The sequence below is a fragment of the Lynx canadensis genome, chromosome A2, assembly GCF_007474595.2.
Source record: "Lynx canadensis isolate LIC74 chromosome A2, mLynCan4.pri.v2, whole genome shotgun sequence".
Classification (NCBI taxonomy): Eukaryota; Metazoa; Chordata; class Mammalia; order Carnivora; family Felidae; genus Lynx; species Lynx canadensis.
In genome coordinates, this window is record NC_044304.2 from 29,770,668 (window position 1) to 29,789,560 (window position 18,893).

Below are 18,893 nucleotides of genomic sequence, written 5' to 3' on the forward strand. Positions count from 1 at the left end.
GTTTCTCCCTAATTTGCTTTCTGTAGTCAGATGTTTTGGTGTGTGTGTGTGTGTGTTTGCTTATTAAAATCCCCTTGGCAGTCATTAGGCCAATTTGATAATTTACTATTCAAATTATGTACCTGTTAATGTCTTACAGGTACATAATGTTATTCCCACTTTTCAGATATGGAAATTAAGGCCCAGATTAATTTATTCAATCCTAAATCCTGTGTTTAATCTCTGCGCATTGGTTAAATTTATAGGCCTTGTCCATTATTACCTTACATCTTTAGTATCTGTTAGAAGGGTCTTAACTTCCATTTCCTTGGACAAAATGTATTAAAACCCCTGACAGTTACAGACTGTCTTTTGTATAGCCTAAACCCAATTGCTAATCTGTTTCCCCTTATGCTGAGCTTTAAAAATAAAAATGTACTTGGCAATAAGCTATATTGAAACTTGAAAGGGTGATAAGTCTTATTGGACTGTTGGCTCATTTCTGATGCAACAATGTAAGATTAAACAAAACCTTCTTTGTTTTGAACATTATTCAGAATTATTTCTGACTTCACTAGTAGTATCTAAGCATTTTCAGGCAAATGCCCATGGAAGTGTAGCTATTCCAGGCAAAGCAGAGTTTGCCATTTGGACTGATGAGAAAAAGAGGGATGGGGGGGTCAGGGGTCTTACCCTAATCGTTGTATTTCTCACAAAGACTCCCACCTCTACATCTCTTCACTTTTTCTTCGGCCTCCGCAGTTTTCAGGGATGGAATTCAAGTAAAGAGCCTGAATATTTATTTTTAATGCTAAAATAGATGAACATTTAAAGCTTGCCTGACTCAAGGCTGAAAGCCTTTTTCTGTGTTAATCTCCTTTTGACACCTAACATGGTTAGATTAACTTTTCTTTGAAAAGGCACTTTGTACTTAGAACCAACATAAGCTTATTTATGCACAGCCTCTTTCCAGACAGGTTCTGTTGCTTACCATTTAGTAGCAAGTGTGATTTGAGACAACTTACAGGCTTCTCTGAGTCTTGATGTCCTCGTCTGTAAAGACAGATGATAAAAATCCCTCACCTCCCTAGTATATTGTAAAAATTAAGACCACGTTTATGAAATCCCTATGCAAAATGCTAATCAACTGTAGAAATGTTAAGCCACAGGAAGTAACAACTAGGATGTCTTCGTTGCTTAAGCAATTGTGAAATAATATATTAGCCCCAGTTGAGAGATATTCTGTAATACATCATAGTAAACAAGACAGGATCCAAGTCGATTAATTTTAATATGTCCCCTCTAGGGGGAGCATTTTTGGTTGTTACAGTGATGTAGGGAGGCAAGTCTAGAATACGGTTATCAATTACAATTTACAGTGATCACTGAACTTGGGATGATTAGAGGGGGATATAATTCTATGTGCCCAAGTTAAAAGGTGACTCGGGAGGTATGGGAAATGGCAGACAGGATACATCAATTTGCAAGAAAATTCAAAAACAAATGTTTGACAGCACTGCAGAGGAATTTTTTCTTTGGGGGCGGTTCCCACAGGCAGAAGATGAGTTTGTATACTGGCCAAGTCGAGAAGAATCCATGAACTGTGAGGCCTTTACCGTCACCCTTATCAGCAAAGACAGACTGTGCCTCTCAAATGAAGAACAAATTATCATCCATGACTTTATCCTTGAAGCCACACAGGTAACCTAAAGCTGCCTTTCTCAGTCACAGCCCTACCTGGGCCCTGCATCCTCCAAGTAAATAACAGAGTAACTTACCACCTCAAGTCGGGCCCAGGCATTTGAGTATGACTTCATTATAAATACGTACACTTCCCTTTTTCCTTCCTTCAAATATTTGCTTTTTCCAGCTGGGTAGATGAAATGTAACCGTTCCTCTGATTGAGCATGCATACAAATAGGTCTGTTGACCTAATTATAAAAACAATATACTAGAGCTCGGTATTTTCTTTGCCACCAGAAATGTAAACATTGCAATGTGTTGCAGATGATAAGATTTTTTTTTTGGTTTTTTTTTGTTTTTTTTTAGTAAACGACATTTTGATGTATAACAACTGCCTTCTTATGGGGTGGATATGAAAGGACGAGGAGGATAAGTTATTATAACTTAAATGATGATTTAACCTCTCATTTTTTTCCTTTCAATTTATAGATAAGATAGAGTAGGATACAAAGTCTCATAATTTATTGGCACTTGTAATTTTGTCACCTGAATGAAACAGAATTTTACTGTTTCACTAACATGACCTGGTCATTTTTTAATGGCAGGCAGGCCTCCCTACTATTTTTCTTCTTACCAGCCCCATTTTGGTTAATGGGGCATTCTTCAATTCTATGCTATCTCAGGAAAAAGTTCTAGTCATTAGATTACAGATCTAATGGGCTGGGCTGTGACTTCTGTTGTATTGGTTACAGGATGACTATGTCCTAGAAGTTCGGCACTTCCAGTGTCCCAAATGGCCTAACCCAGATGCCCCCATCAGCAGTACTTTCGAACTTATCAATGTCATCAAGGAAGAGGCCTTAACAAGGGACGGCCCCACCATTGTTCATGATGAGTATGTATCTATTTCTTAATTTTAAAATTCAAACATGTTTCTTGTGGAATTGCTATAGGAGTAGAAAGGCAAAGACAGACTCTATCTGCTTGTGACCATTCTGAGTTTTTTACAGTGTCTACAGGGGCAGGTTGTAGATCTGTTTGAGTTTTAATGTGTCCCACCCTTCCAAGGCTTCAGGTACTCCTGGAGTGTATGTTCTAGAAATGTGAAAGCACTGTACCGGCCTACAAAAGTACACTTGAAAGCTTTCTGAGGTTTTATGTTTCAAAAACAATTTTAAATTATTATTTCCATTATTTAAACAATTATTTTTATACCCTACACTGAATTTCAGCAAAAATTATTAGGAAAGAAGACTTTTAATTTTTTTTAGAAGGATGTTTGTTTATTTTGAGAGAGCACGCACACCCAAGTTGGGGGCGGGGCAGAGAATCCCAAGCAGGCTCCACACTGTCAGCCCAGAGCCCGACACTCAACCAGCTGAGCCACCCAGGTGCCCCTAGAAGAAAAATTTTTAAATATGGTTTCATTGATTAGGAGTGAGAAAGTTACTTATTAATAATAAATTTAGGGGCGCCTGGGTGGCGCAGTCGGTTAAGCGTCCGACTTCAGCCAGGTCACGATCTCGCGGTCCGTGAGTTCGAGCCCCGCGTCGGGCTCTGGGCTGATGGCTCGGAGCCTGGAGCCTGTTTCCGATTCTGTGTCTCCCTCTCTCTCTGCCCCTCCCCCGTTCATGCTCTGTCTCTCTCTGTCCCAAAAATAAATAAACGTTGAAAAAAAAAAAAATTTAGAGTCTGCTGTGCAGAAATTAAAAAAAAAATAATAATAATAATAATAAATTTAGAGTTTGCAGTCTGTTTGGACATGGTATTCAAACCTAGATACTTTCCTTCTTACTAAAGTAGAAAGGATCATAGGTAAACTTTATGGTATATGAATATTTGGGGTCAAACGTAATGACTGGCATTGACCTGTAAATCACTTGTGTAATTCCAGATTGTTCAGAATCTCACAGACCTTTAGCTAATGTGGCACCAATTAGATATCTTCATTTCTGTTTTATTTCCAAGGTAGCTCCTTTCGTCAGCAAATTTCTCAGTGCATCTATTACATTCATTAAATCAGCAGCCACTCTGGAAGCATAGATACTAGTCAATTTGAAAGTAAAGCTTATGGTTAAGTCTTTCAATTTTTTCTGCAACATGAAGTGACCACAGACTTCCAGTTTAGGTCAACACCTGTACCTCAAATCATGGTTCTCTCTTATTTGAAGAAAGCCATATTAATGGCTGCTTCCAAAGAGTTTTCTGGAGTTTGTTTTAGGAAATAATGACTGTTTCAAAGTAACTGGGCAGCCGTTACAGGTCTATGAAAATTTAGGGTATGCAGTTATAGTATAAAAATTAAGGCTGCTTCTAGAGATTTTTTTCCCCACTAATCTGTACTGGCTTTTCAAATACCTTTGGGGTTTGCCAGCTGCTATCAATTCAGCCTGAATTCTAATGTTGCTGCCCAGGTCTGTGATTTTGCTGTTATTTTGTATTCAAGTTGGTAATGGAGCTAAACTTACATTTCATGGGTAAGGGATGAGGGAAAGAGAAAAAACAGGAACTTGGTACATCATTTAAAAAGAACTGTTTGATTCTTTTGTCTAGATTCAGTTTGGGGATATATTGTCTTACTCAGTGATTTTTATTTTGTGCCTCATGCTGAATATGTCACCTCTGAAATTAATCAAATGTAGTTCGCAGGCCCACACAAGAAAAGAGTAAATTAAGTCTGAACTAGATCAGCACATACCATGTAGGTGAGCTAGATTAAAAACCTCCTAAAGACATGTGTTCCCGTATCCACTCTTTAGGAGATAAGGGATTCCAGAGAAATTACTTTTCCACATTACTCAAGCAAATTTGAACTATTTAAACACCTGCTAGCAGTAATACAATCTTGTGAACACCAGTTACCTTTCAGTTTCCATCTTACCTACTTTTTGTGCCTCCTAGTATCCCTTCCTGGTGGCTGACAGACACCTCTAATTTAGCATGTCTAAGACCAAACTCATCCTCGCAGCCTGCCTCCAGCCACTGAGTTGTGCAAAGCAGAGCCCTCTTTGTGTGTCCCTTCACCCCCACATCCAACTGGCCACGAGTCTTACTGATGTCACCCATTCTTTCAGTACTTTCCAAATTCCTTTGCAGTCTGGCCAAAGTTTACTCATGCAGCTGTCATCCTAGTCCTCAGTCCATTCCTTCCTGTAGACCACCTTGCCCCTGCAAATGTTACTTCCTTTGAGTGCTCTGTCAGTCAAAGTCATTCTCCTTGAAACTATTGGTGACTCATCCCAGTGGTCATCATTTATCTTTTAAAAATATTTATTTTGAGAGACGGCCGGGGGGGTGGGTGTTGGGAGTGCAGGGAGAGAGAGGATCCCAAGCAGGCTCATGTCAGCACAGAGCCCGACGCCGGGCTCAGTCTCGGGAACAGGGAGATCCTGACCCGAGCCGAAATCAAGACTCAGACGCTTAACTGACCATGCCACCGGGGGCGCCCCTAGAGGTAATCATTTAAAATCACTGACAGACATCACATTCTTAGCTGTGCTGTTCTTGTGTATCACATCATGTTGCACCCACTTGTTCACAGGACTGACACCCCCTACACTGCTGACACTGGCAGTAATAACTTATTTGTCCTAGTCTCTACAGAGTGAAGCTTAATGCCTGGCACATAGCAGGTTCCGTGCTTCAGAGTATGATGACCTACAAATGAAGGATACATACATACAATATCCTTTGTGTGAACCTTTCCCAGAGAGCCTTGTGCTTTGCGTTTTGTTTTATCATTATCTTACCTGCTTAAAAATGTTTAAGTGAGCAGGCTTGGAGGCCCAAGTGTTTGCACTTAAGTCAAAGAGTTGAACTTCGAATGCACAAACTAGATATTTATCTGGTCTTCACAGAGATCTCTTAACACCTACTCTCAGGGCTGTCAGCTGTGTTGTGAGGTAGACGAAGTTCCTAGAAAAATGATCTAAGGATAAAATTCCTTGCCCAAAAGCAAACTGATTGTATCTGAGCACAAGCACCGCTTATAAAGGCAAACTGCTTTATTCACAGCATCCTGTATTCAAGATTCAGAGGCTGATCTGTAGCATTACTGTCAAAGTTTTTAAGCAGACCCTATGTTCCTTCCGACAGAAGAGGATTAGAACATAAGCACAGTTTTTACCATCTTGTGGGACGATAGATTAGACATTCACTCACAGAAAAACAGTTTCTTGTGCAAATAGTTATTCACTCTGCATATAGCTCTATCGTCCTATTAGATACCATAGAAGGCTAATTTGATTAATAATTCCCAAAGAATGATCCAAGGGCTACTGGTTGGGAAGGAGGCCCTTCCGGGGAATTCAAAAAGTCAAAACCATTTTCATAATAATACAAAGATACCATTTGCTTTGTTCATTCGCACTCTGACAGCTTCTGTAACAGGAGCTTGCATGGTCTTGTGTTTTGACATTTTCTCAGTTCTAATTTTTCATAAGATAAATAGAGGGGATATAGCCCAAATAAGCAAGAGCTCTTTGAGTATCACCAGTAATCTTTTAATTTGATCCTGAGATACTCCATAGGAGATGCATAAATATATGGACTGCTTTCTATACCCACTGCTGCAAAGACCCCCAGAAATAATTCTGGTTTTCCTTTGAACCTTACCACTACCCCACTAAGAGGGTAAGTTTGGGATCCCTTCTTCACATAAGAAAAAAATAGGTAGTGTGAAGCTGATGGCCTGCATACACATATATAGTGTCAGAGCCAGGACCAGCTACATAATTTATGGAGCCCTATGGAAAAATTAAGAATTTCCAGATGAAAAGTTCGAGGTAATGGTCATAAAGTTGCTCACCAGACTTGAGAGAACAGTGGATGTACTCAGAACCTCAACAAAGAAAGAAAAAATACAAAGAAGAACCAATAACTGAAATGAAAAATACACTAGAGGAAATCAACAGCATGTCCTCATACACTAACATTACTGGTATCGGGGTCCCACAAAGAGAACAGAGACAGAAAGGAGCAGAAAACTTCCCTAACCTGGGGACGGAAACACACATATCCAAGTCCCAGAAGCAGAGAGCCTCAAACAAGATGAATAAAGCAAGACACATAATAATAATAAAGATAAATCGAGGATTCTACAAGTATCAAGAGAGAAGCACTAGTTATTTACAAAGGAAAGCTCTCAGCTGATTTTTCATCAGAAACATGCAAGCCAGAAGGAAGTGGCATGATATATTCAAAGTGTAGAAAGGAGAAAACCCATAACCAAGAATACTATACCCACTTACCATTCACAGTTGAAGAAGAGATACAGCATTTACCACACAAAAATTAAATGAGCTCATCACCACTAATCCAGCCTCAGAAGAAAATTAAAGACTCCCCTTTGGAAAAGAAAAGGCTGTAAGTAAAAAATTATTTAAAAAAAAAAATTCACTAGTAAAACCAACATAGTAAACATAGTAAATCAATCTTAAAACTAGTATAAAGATTAAAAGACCAAAGCAGTAAAATCGATTATATCTAAAAAAAAAAAAAAAAAAAAAAAATTGTCTATTTTGTGACTCCTTTAAGATGTACAATGACATCATATATATATATATATATATATATATATATATATATATATAAACAAGGAGAGGATAAGTCAAAGTGCAGTTTTTAGAATGTGTTCAAACTTTAAGCAACCATTGAAATACACTGCTATATATTTAGGATGTTATATATGAACCTTACAGAAACCACAAACCTAAAACCTATAATAGATATAAAAAAGCAGAAAGAAATCAACACATAACACTAAACAAAGTCCTCAGTCACAAGGGAGAGGAGCAAGAGAAGAAAAGACATAGAAGAACTACAAAAATAACCAGAAAACAATGAACAAAATGACAGTTAAAGTACATACCTCTCAAATAAGTAAGTGGTTTAAGTGCTCCAATCAAAAGACATAGATTAAATGGATAAAAAAACAAGGCCCAAATGTTGCCTACAAAAGACTCCCTAAATAGATATACAGACTGAAAGCTGAAGGGATGGAAAAAGATATTCCACAGAAATGAAAAAAGAAAAAAAAAAAAAAAGCTGGGGTAACAGTATTTATAGCAGACAAAATGGACTTTAAAATAAAGAATAGGGGCACCTGGGTGGCTCTGTCAGGTAAGTGTCTGGCTCTTGACTTTGTTCAGTTCAGGTCATGATCTCAAGGTTTGTGAGATCAGGCTCTGCACTCAAGTGCATAGCTTGCTTGGTATTCTCTCTCTGCCCCTCCCCTGCTCATGTGCTCTGTTTCTCTCAAAAAAAAAAAAAAAAAAAAAAAAAAATTTAACAAGATCAGGACATTACATATGGTAAAAGGATCCATCTAAGAAGAGGATACAACAACTGTAAATATCTATGCACCCAACATAGAAGCATCTAAAGGGGGAAATTGATGGTAAGAAAATAGCAGGGAATTTTAACACCCACTTATGTCAATGGATAGATCATCCAGATCGAAAATTAATAAGGAAACACTGGCCTTGAACAAGACATTAGACCAGATGGATTTAACAGATACATACAGAACATTCCATCCAAAACAGCATAATACACATTCTTTTCAAGTACAGATGGGACTATTCTCCAGGATCACATATTAGGCCATTAAGCAAATCTCCATAAATTTAAGAAGACTGAAATCACATCAAGCATTTTTTCTGACCATAATAGTATGAAACTAGAAATAAATTACAAGAAAACCTGGAAAAAATACAAATATATGGAGGATAAATAACATGCTATTAAACAACCAACGTCTCAATGAAGAAATCCAACAGGAAATTAAAAAATACCTGGAGGCAAATGAACACGCAAAATCTTTTGAGATGTGGCAAAAGCAGTTCTAAGAAGGAAATTTATAGCAATACAGGCCTACCTCAAGAAATAAAACTCTCAAGCAGTCTATCCTTAGGAACCTAAAGGAACTAGAAAAAGAAGAACAAACAGAGGCAAAATTTAGGAGAAGAAAAGAAAAAAGATCAGAGTAGAAATAAATGGAGACTAAAAAAACCATAGAAAATATCAACAAAGGGGCGCCTGGATGGCTCAGTTGGCATCCCACTCGGTTTCAGCTCAGGTCATGATCTCATGAGTTCATGGGTTTGAGGCCCCACAGTGGACTCTGCGCTGGCAACACAGAGCCTGCTTGGGATTCTCGCTCTCACCTTCTCTCTCTGCCACTCTCACAATAAACAAATAAGCTTAAAAAAAAAAAAAAAATCAATGAAACCAAGACCTGGTTCTTTGAAAAGATAAGCAAGACTAAGAAACTTTTAACCAGACTCCTCAAGAAAGAAAGCAGACTGAAATAACATTACAAATGGAAAAGAAGTTACAGCCAACACCAAGGAAATACAAAGGATAATGAGAGTGTACTATTAAAAATTCTAAGCTAACAAGTTAGACAAACCTAGAAGAAATGGAAAAAATAAATCCATGCAGCCACTATGTAAAACAGCGCCGAAGCTACTCAACAAAGTAAAAATAGAAATACCATATGATCAGTAATTCCATTTATGGGCATTTATCAAAAGAAAACAAAAACACTAATTGAAAAGGAGGCATGCACCCCTATGTTCACTGCAGCGGTATTTACAATAGTCCTAATACATAAGAAATCTAAATGTCTGTAAATAGATGAGTGGATACAGAAGATGTGATGTATGTATACAATGGAATATTACTCAGGCATTAAAAAAAAAAAAGAAATCACCTTTTACATCAACATGGGTAGAACCAGAAGGTATCGGGCTAAGTGCAGTAATCAGATAAAGACAAATACAAGTGATTTCACTTCTATGTGGAATCTTAAATAAAAACAAAGAACAGAAGTAAACTAAGATAAACAGAACAAACTGGTGGTTGTCAGTAGTAGGGAGAGGGGTGAAATAGGTGAAGGGGGTTAGTAAGTACAGACCTCCAGTTATAAATAAATCACAGAGATGACAAGTATAGCACAGGAAATATACTTAATAATGTAATAACTTGGGTCACTATCATGGTGAATATTTCATAACATATATACTTGTCAAATCATTGTTACACACCTGAAACTAATATGGTCTATCAACTATACTTCAGTAAAAAAAAGTTCCAGATGGCCACAGCACAGCATTAAACTAAGGGCAAGACTCTTGTGAGCAGGAGACCCGTCAGACCGTAGCCAGGAAGCTGGCCCTGACTGCAGTCAGATCCAGATCTATCTAATCCTGCTGGTTAACACTGCCTCCCACTGGCTGTCACAGGAAGTACTCTGGCATTCATGTCCCTCAGTTCTCCAGACCATGTTTCCCTACTTTATTTTCTCATTCACTTCCAAAGTTTTAAATTTTTTTTAAGTACTATTTTAGAGAGAGATTGGGGGAGGGGACAGAGAGAATCTCAAGCAGTCTCCAGGCTCACTGAGGAACCCAGTATGGGGTTCAGTCCTACGACCCTGAGACCACAACCTGACCTGAAATCAAGAGTCGGACACTCAAGCAACTTAGCCACGCAGGCACTCCCCAAAGTGTTAATTTCTTAAAGTGCTGTGGAAGGCTTTCATGTTGCCTTGATTCCCCCGGACCGCTGCATATTCAAGCTTTAACTCTGTTTTCCTTTTTGCCTTAATGATTTCTACGGGAAGCTTTAGTTTCTTCATAGTGACAGAGTTATAACTCTGGATTGCATTTTTGGTTATGATTTTTAAAACTTTTTTTTTAATGCTTATTGGAGCAATAAAGTGATTGTTAAAACCTCCTAAAGGCGAAGGTACAATAATTATATGGAAGAGTAAAAAATATAATTAAGTGGGCAGAGGTATTATACACACTGACAATACAAGGAATCCCACTGTGATTTAAAATGAATATAGAGCACTTACCATTACTGTACATCAGGAACTTCAAGTACTTCTATTTCTTTGAGGTATAGGCAAGGAAAGATGAAAACACATTTTGCTTTCTTCTTAACTGCACTAAATAAACATTCCTCTCAATGGGGCCCTTTGAGAAAGGCAAACAGTGAATCTGTACACTACTCTTGTTTTATATATGTTATAAAATTACTAGTATCACTTTTTCAGCAAGTTCTTATAGTCTGAAGGGCAAATCCATGAAACTCAATAAATATCCTCTAATTCTATCTAATTCCTAATCTGAGAATGGCCTCTATTTTTTCAGTCTTTACCCTTTCACTACCATGTTTGGTATGTAGAAAATATTTAAATGATCTGTGGATTTGATTAATTTGACTTACTGTGTAGGTGCTTCCTTTTAATTTAGGTGCTTATTTAAGAGTGGCTAAATCTAAGAAAGGCAATCCAAGGACAGGCGAGAGTACATCCACATAGAGTACACACTATAATAAGATACGTAATACGGGACTTTTCTATCTGAAAGGCTATGGAGAGCTTTAACAAAGAGATTGGTTTGGGGGACAGGGGGAGGTTGGGGAAAGGGTCCTGAGTCTAACAGTTTCACTAGAACATATTAAGCAAAGGTTAGATTTTGGTCCTACTGGAAAAAATAATAATTAGTACAGAGGATTAAAAAAAAAAAAAACGCTAGTCATGCTAAATAAGAAGGTAAACTGAGTACAATTTAGAATCTGTGGAAAGTTAACATAATGATCAAAGCAAGAAGAACAACAACAAAGTGTAAATCAGTTACTGGAGCAGTTACAATAGAACACATGCTCAGAGATCTAACAGAAGACTAGGACATTAACCAGAAACATGTATAATCAAACAGGAACAAATGAGAGAGTCCAAGATAGGGGAAAAACAAGAGACAGGCTAGTAGTAGTAGAATGGACAGAAGTGAAATCAAACTTAGTTACGGACTAGATAGGTGAGTTCTAACATACATCTCAGAAGTGATCCATGTTGACAAAAGAGATTAAAGAAATAACGGCTGAGATTTTCTGAGAACTTAAGTCTCATAAAACATACAGTTTTGGAAAATGGTGAAGAAAAAGTAGGGAGGGCATAAATTGCCATTGGGAAGAAAAGCATCTACCATGTATCTGCAGTTACACTCAAAATATTTGGTAACTGTTCATTTGCTGAGGTGTGATAATGTTTATATTTTTTTAATTTTATCTTTTATACTAAAATATTAATGAATAAAATACCTGGGATTTACTTCAAAGGATATGCGGGAGGAAGTAGATGTGAAACAAGATTGGCCGTGAGCCAGTGACGGCTGTAATTGAGTAATGGCTACATCAAAGTTACAGTACTTTCAAGTGTTTGATGTTTTCTAATAATAAAAGGTTAAAATAGAAATATTTTAAAATAAACACTTGAAATGGTTTATACCAATACATGTTTAAGTCTCAATAGTAAGTATAATAAATGGTGTTTACTGAACATATTGTATATACTAGCTTCTATTATGAGCCATTAACATGTATCAGCTCAAACTAAACTCGTCTGGCAAACTGTGAGGCCTTGGCCAGTTACGTCACTGGAACGTACCTTGTTTCTTCAGCTTTGGAAGGGGAATAACAACAGTCATAGCACAGGATTATTGTGACGATTAAGTTGGTACACTTAATACCTGTAAGAGATCCTGGCACATAGTAAGAGCCTAACACACCTTAGTGATCACCAAGAACTGAATAAACAGACAAGTTCCCAAACTGTTAAGGCCCACCAAGTCCTCACTAGACTATACTTAAACAGTAACAAACACAGGAGATTTAATGTAACCTTGATTTAAAAAAAAAAAAAAGAACACCAGAATGGAAAAGTATAGGCCAATCTTACTTATTTGATTATGGGTACAAAAATCTAAATAAAATACTGTCAAAATCCAGTATGTTGGATTAAAAGAAATATGTATCATTAAAAGTAAGATGGTTTCATGTATCATGAAAAGGGTGTAGAGCTGGTTGTGTTACCACTGCTCTCTCAAGTGAATTCAGGGCATTATTAAAGGAATTGCTAAAAGAGTCAATAGGTGTTGGAAAGCACAGGATAAAATAACATTCACTCGTGATCTCCCTCCCCAAAAGAAAACACTCTTAGCAAACAAAGCCGCAAGTATCTTCTTTAACTTGATAAATGTTATTTATCAGAAGCCCACAGCAAACATCTTTATTTAACACGAAAAACTTAGGGGCTTTACCATGAAAGACAACAATATGAGACCCCCTTGCAGTGTTACAATGCACAACTACCGGGTCCTAGCCAATGCAATAAAAGCAAAAGATGTAAGAAATACAAAAGCTGAAAAGAGACAAAACTAACATTATTGGCAGATAAAGATGAAGCCAACTTCCTAGATAATCCACAAATTATTAGAACTTAAAAAGAGTTCTGCATGGCAGGATACAAGTTCACCATGTGAAAATCACTAATGTTCCTATGTATCAACTGAAAGCAAACAAAAGATCATAAAAAGAGGCCATTCTTAGGAGTGACAGACTCTAAAAAGGCACCTAGAAATTACCCTAAAATGAAACTGGCAAAGACAATGAAGAAAACTGTAAAATGTAAATGATAACTACAAAAGACCTGAAAAAGGGAGAAAAGATATCATGTTCATGAACAGAAAAACTCAAAAAGAGGTTACTGTCCTCTAACCAATCTATGTATTGAGGGCAAACCAAGCAAAACCCCAGTAAAACTTTTTGTGTTCCTTGAGCATTCAGTTTCAAGACTAATATGAAACAGGACAGGAAGGAATCAAGGAGTAGAGGTATTTGGAAATGAGTGTACAAGTAAAAATGAAAATACAGATGTTTGAAGCACAAAAAAACATGAAACAATGAACGTAGAGACAGCCAAGACTACAGGAACTTGCTCTTTCGGATGTCAGAACATTAAAAATCTATAGGAATTAAATGTAGGGAAATACAAAAAATAGATTAAAGGGCCAAACAGACTTCAGAAACTATATGACAATTTAGCATTTGATACAAAGGAAACTCAATGAGAAAAGAGGAGACTATCCAATAAAAAAAAAAAAGTCATCCATTAGAAAAATAAGTAAAATCAGACCATAACCTTATACCAAAATAGGATTCAGATGAAATATACAATGAAATGTAAAAAATAAAAATAGAAAAATGTAGGAGAATGTTTTTAAAGTGCTGAGTTAGAAAAAGCATTCTCAAGATTCCAAAAAAGCCAAAAATAAAAGATGAAGCCATTTGATTAGGTGTAACAAAAGTACCTATAAACAATGTTAAGGGAAACTGAGACACTGGAAGAAATATTTACAACCTATGCTACAAATAACAGAGAGCTAAGAGAAATGGCCAAAGTATATTAACACACAATTTCAGAAGAGGAAACACAGGCCATAAACACAAAAGATTCTCAAACTTCCTGGTAATCAAGAAAATGCAAATTAAACTAACATTAGGATATAATTTTTCACCCATCAGATTAGGAGAAGCTTTTCAACTTTAAAATGACGAGAAGATGGGGGCGCCTGGGTAGCTCAGTCAGTTAAGCATCCAACTCTCTATTTCAGCTCAGGTCATAATCTCACAGTTTGTGAGTTCAAGCCCCATGTCAGATTCTGTGTCAACGGCGTAGAGCCTGCTTGGGATTCTCTCTCTCTCCCTCTCCCCCATCCCCTCTTCACTCTCTCGATCTCAAAATAAATAAACTTTAAAAAAATTCAAATAAAATGATGTCAGAGAAACAAGTATTCTCATGCTGGGAGGGGGATAAACCGGTAACAACCACTAGGAGAGAAACATTGCAGTATCTTTAAAACTAAAAATGGGCATACCTGTGAGCCACTTTTTCTACTCATGGTGATTCCACTGGTATGCCCAAGATACGAACCATGTAAATGCCCACCTACAGGGAAGTCAGCGAGTCCAGTATGCATACAGCACAGAAGTAATGAACCAGACTGAAATGTACCAACAAACTGGACTCTGGGCGACTGGACCTAAATGTAGAACAGTTTTTACCTCTAGCTAGCTGACCTCTAAAGTTGGGAGCTTTGGTCTTATTTGTATTAAAGATGTAAAACATCTGTAATGTTTCAATTTCATATAACGATAAACTCAGAAACTGCACATAAACTGCACTATAAATTGCACATTTAATAGTTTTTAATAGAACAGTGGGCACAAGCCATATACATATGCAAGCCATATAAATTCTAGTTTCATTTCTACCAGCATCATCACCTGGAACAATTTGCAATCCCTGTGTTTTCTTAACACTAATGTGCCACCAGAGGTTCCTGGAAAAAAATGGGATTTCCATTCTAAATGTGTGTTTGTGTGTGTGTGTGTGTGTGTGTGTGTGTGTGTGTGTGTGTGAGAGAGAGAGAGAGAGAGAGAGAGAGAGAGAGAGAGAGAGAGAGAGAGAGAGAGACTGTGTGTGTCAAAAACAACCATATTTTTCCAAGACCTTTATCAGAGGTACTCGAACTGGCAAAATTCCACTTCAGTGCCAAAAATAATGACCTAATGTGAAATTCATTTTGAAACTTTTCTGACTGCATTTTGAGCCACACATTTCAAGTCACGTTTTTTAAGTTTGATTTAGCTGTTTTTTTTTGGGGGGGGGGGATATTTTTTTTTTTTTTTCAGATCCTTTCCCTACCTCTGCACATCCAGGAGCTTGTAGTTAGGGTTCTGGTATTTTTCCCACCTCGTCCCCAGCATTAATAGCTATCCCCAGTCTAATTTTAAACCTCTCATTTCATCTGGAGTATCAAGCTGAGCATCTGATAAGCCAGTTTGGGAGCTTTCACATTCATGAACAAATGGCACCTTTGTGCTAGTCTCTACATCTTCTCCCCCTGTCCAGCATTTCACTGATTTCAAGAAGAGAGGTCACTGCAGTCCATGTGCGGACTATGCAAACATATGCCACCATGCAAATATATGGTGTTAATTTCATTCCAGTAAATTTAATCCCTTAGCAAATCTGAAATAGCATTTTTTTTTTCCTCCCCAAGGTATGGAGCAGTTTCAGCAGGAATGCTGTGTGCCCTTACCACCCTGTCCCAGCAACTGGAGAATGAAAATGCTGTGGATGTTTTCCAGGTTGCAAAAATGATCAATCTTATGAGGCCTGGAGTATTCACAGACATTGTAAGTACTTTGCTTCTTTGTGAAACCTGTTCCTCCATCAACCGAAACTCAGGCAAACATTTGAATTAGAGCAGCGGTTGTCAGTGAGGGGTGGTTTTGCCCCGCCTCCCCGCCCCCAGGGGATGTTTGGCAACATCTGGAGACTTTTTTTTTTGGTCGTCACAACTGGCGATGGAAGACCAGTGCTCTGGCACCGACTGAGCAGAGCCCAGGGAAGCTGCTAAACGTCTTGGCACGCAGCAGACACACCTCTCCAACAAAGAATCATCTTCCTGAAAACATCATTAGTGTTGAGAGCGAGAAACTCTGCTTTCTAGAGTATAGTATTCTCCAGTACTAGCACAGGGATATTCCATTCTCTTAATTCACTGTCTGTACCGAGAATGAGTTCCCAGCTAACAACAATCAAAGTGACATGCAGAAGGCAAAGGTCTCCACTATGAAAGGATTCAAGTCATTTTTTAAAGTTTCTTAGCATAAATGTATATTCTTGTTTTTTATAATTACCTTTTTAAAAAATTGGTCTTTCTACCTTAGATGAAATGACTAAGCTGTTCTTTGTCTCAAACTGTCTTCTCCTTGTTTTTCAGGAACAGTACCAGTTTGTCTATAAAGCAATGCTCAGCCTGGTCAGCACTAAAGAAAATGGAAATGGTCCCATGACAGTGGACAAAAATGGTGCTGTTCTCATTGCAGATGAATCAGACCCTGCCGAGAGCATGGAATCTCTAGTGTGATTGGAATCCCGAACGGGCACTTAATTTGTAAAACTTCTGAAGACTGAGAACTTTTTTGAGGCCTTTTTTGCCAGACTCTAGGTTATACAATAACCCAGTTACTTTTTTACACTGATAAAAGTTTTGATATTTATTTTTTGCCATTTTATGTCTTAATGGTATCCTACTGAGCATTTGCACCTCTGTTCATTTCACACAGTGAAACGCAATTTTACCTAGTTTGCACTATATGATCAGTGTTACTGCCTATAATCTAATCCTAAAGCAAGCCCTGATGTGACATTCCATGAGAACACACATGCTACTTTTTAGTTCAGTACAGTGAAGGTTTTGTCAGGACAGTGGATCTTGGTTTTTTTATTATTATTGCGAAAGCAGCTGCATCCTCCTAGCAGGCAATGCTGAGCTTTTCCTCGGTCCTCTCCTCTGTTTGTTTTAGGCACTGCTCAATACTGTCTGCCTTCTGTACTTTAATGGAGTGGATGGGCATTGTTTTCTTGTAAAGAATAGCAGGTTCCTGGGAGCTACTGAGACAGTCTGTCAACCTCATGGCCTTGAAACAGTTCCGTTTATGACGGTAAAGGTATCCATTAAGAAATTAGAAGGCTTAAGAGCTTTATGTGAACATCACTTATTAGTTGAAGTTATATTCATAGCTTAAAAAAAATTCCCCAACTGTGTCAAAATAAAGGATATCTCTGTATTACAGTTTTCACAGTAGCTATGTGGACGGTGTGTGTTATTTCCATCTTGACCCTCTGAAATAGCTACACCCTGCAGTCAGGGCTATCTTTTACAATAGGGATATGGCAATAGTTTACACATCTCCGCTATCCCTTTAGTAACTCTCCATTAATGCTTCTTGGTTTCTAATACCATACATCATGGCAGGTAGAACAATGAAAATTTCTGCAGGTGTGTAACTTTGAAATTAGCCCTCTAAAATATCCCTATTACTCGTCTAGCACTCTAATAAAAACTACCTAAATAGTTAACATTCTTTTCTTTCCTTTTTTGCCAAATATTTCCTGATAAATTCCATAATGACATATATTCTTGTACTTAGGATAAAACTGAAAATACTTTATTAGCAAAAGTCTTGGGACTACGTAGATTCCCACACATGGAGAAGTCTGATTTGGAGAGATGAAATCAAAATCTTGAATAAAAGAGGATATGGACATTTTCAAATAGATTTTCAAAGATGGGGATGGCTTGGTGTGGTTTAGCCCCAAGAACAGACACACTTCCCTCAAAGAGGCTAATAATCATTACACAGAGCCCAAGGAACTTATCTGATCTAGCCTCTGGAGCCATATTCACCCTGCCGTAAGTACACAATTGGGAAATTAGGAGCATTAATAAGAAATTTCAGTTCAGTTAGAAAAATAAGCTCCTTACTGAGATCTGTTCTATTACGTATTTGTGTTTAACGGATGACTTCTGTTAGAAGTGAAGTCATCACCAGAACTGGGCGTGTCAAGAAGAAAAGAGTTTTGGTTAATTTTTATGTCAATAAACTTCAACAACAACTCCATACTGGCTACTATCATACTATCTGGGTAGGTTCTGTGACATTAATGATAATCAGCGCTGAGGTTCTCTTTCTCTTAAGTTGGCTTTCTGTGAAGTCTGTCAGAGTGGTGCTGAGGAAGCAAAGCCACTAAGGAGAGGCTACTGGCCAAGTTTGGGAGTTCCGACGCACAGGCCAGGTTAATGGCGTTTTCATGAACTGTGTCACTTGCCAGGGTTAATCTCATGTTTTCATCACATAAATTCTACAACATGGCAATAGTCCACTGTTCACGAACCATGTAGGTGAGGCTTAAGGAAAGGTGCGCAAGTGAGTGAAGTCCGCTAAACTGTACGTGCTAGAGGAAAGAACGCCTCTGCGGCCCCTCCGCTGCCGTCAGAGGTAACACCAGGAAGCTCTATCTACACAGAAGGAGAGAAGCTTGAACACAGAAACACCACAGCTGCTGGAAGGCTGAGGGGAATCAGGAAGGGCAAGGTTGCAGATCATGGCAAGAGCTAGATCCTTTTCAGTCAATCAAGCAGATTATACTTAATTTATATAGAGTATTGATAGGAGTGAACTCTTTTTTAGTAGTTGGCACAGGTTTGGCTGTGAGAAGTAATGTTCGAGTTGGGGTTCATGGTCCCTTGGTAATTTTTTCTGAGACAAGTGAACACTGGTTAGAAAACAGCACGTATTTCCTTCTGTGCTATTTATAGAGGGCTCAATTCGTGAAAACCGTTAAGTTCCAACACAATTCTGTGACCATTTCTTACATGGGTATCATAGTTATAATAAAAGAAAGATCACGAGTAAACAGAAGCATTGAAAAGGGTGGTTTGAAGTTCTCAGAGAAATTGTGTGTCTATAGTGGGCTTGAGCCAAAGTCTGCAAATCCTCACACACTGGAACATGAGCAGTTGCTG

The 18,893-nt window shown here is 37.9% G+C and overlaps 1 protein-coding gene across 2 annotated transcripts in view; it reads left to right on the forward strand.

Annotated features, from left to right (window-relative positions):
* PTPRG (protein tyrosine phosphatase receptor type G) overlaps window positions 1–17,171 on the forward strand; it is a 713,510-nt gene extending 696,339 nt beyond the window's left edge. For both annotated transcript variants that reach the window (XM_030307145.1, XM_030307144.2), the window contains 4 exons: window positions 1,534–1,680; window positions 2,415–2,557; window positions 15,579–15,714; window positions 16,305–17,171. In XM_030307145.1, the coding sequence (XP_030163005.1) occupies window positions 1,534–1,680; window positions 2,415–2,557; window positions 15,579–15,714; window positions 16,305–16,451 (573 nt within the window). In that variant the 3' untranslated portion in view covers window positions 16,452–17,171. The remainder of the gene's footprint in view (window positions 1–1,533; window positions 1,681–2,414; window positions 2,558–15,578; window positions 15,715–16,304) is intronic.
* The last annotated feature ends 1,722 nt before the right edge of the window (window positions 17,172–18,893 follow it).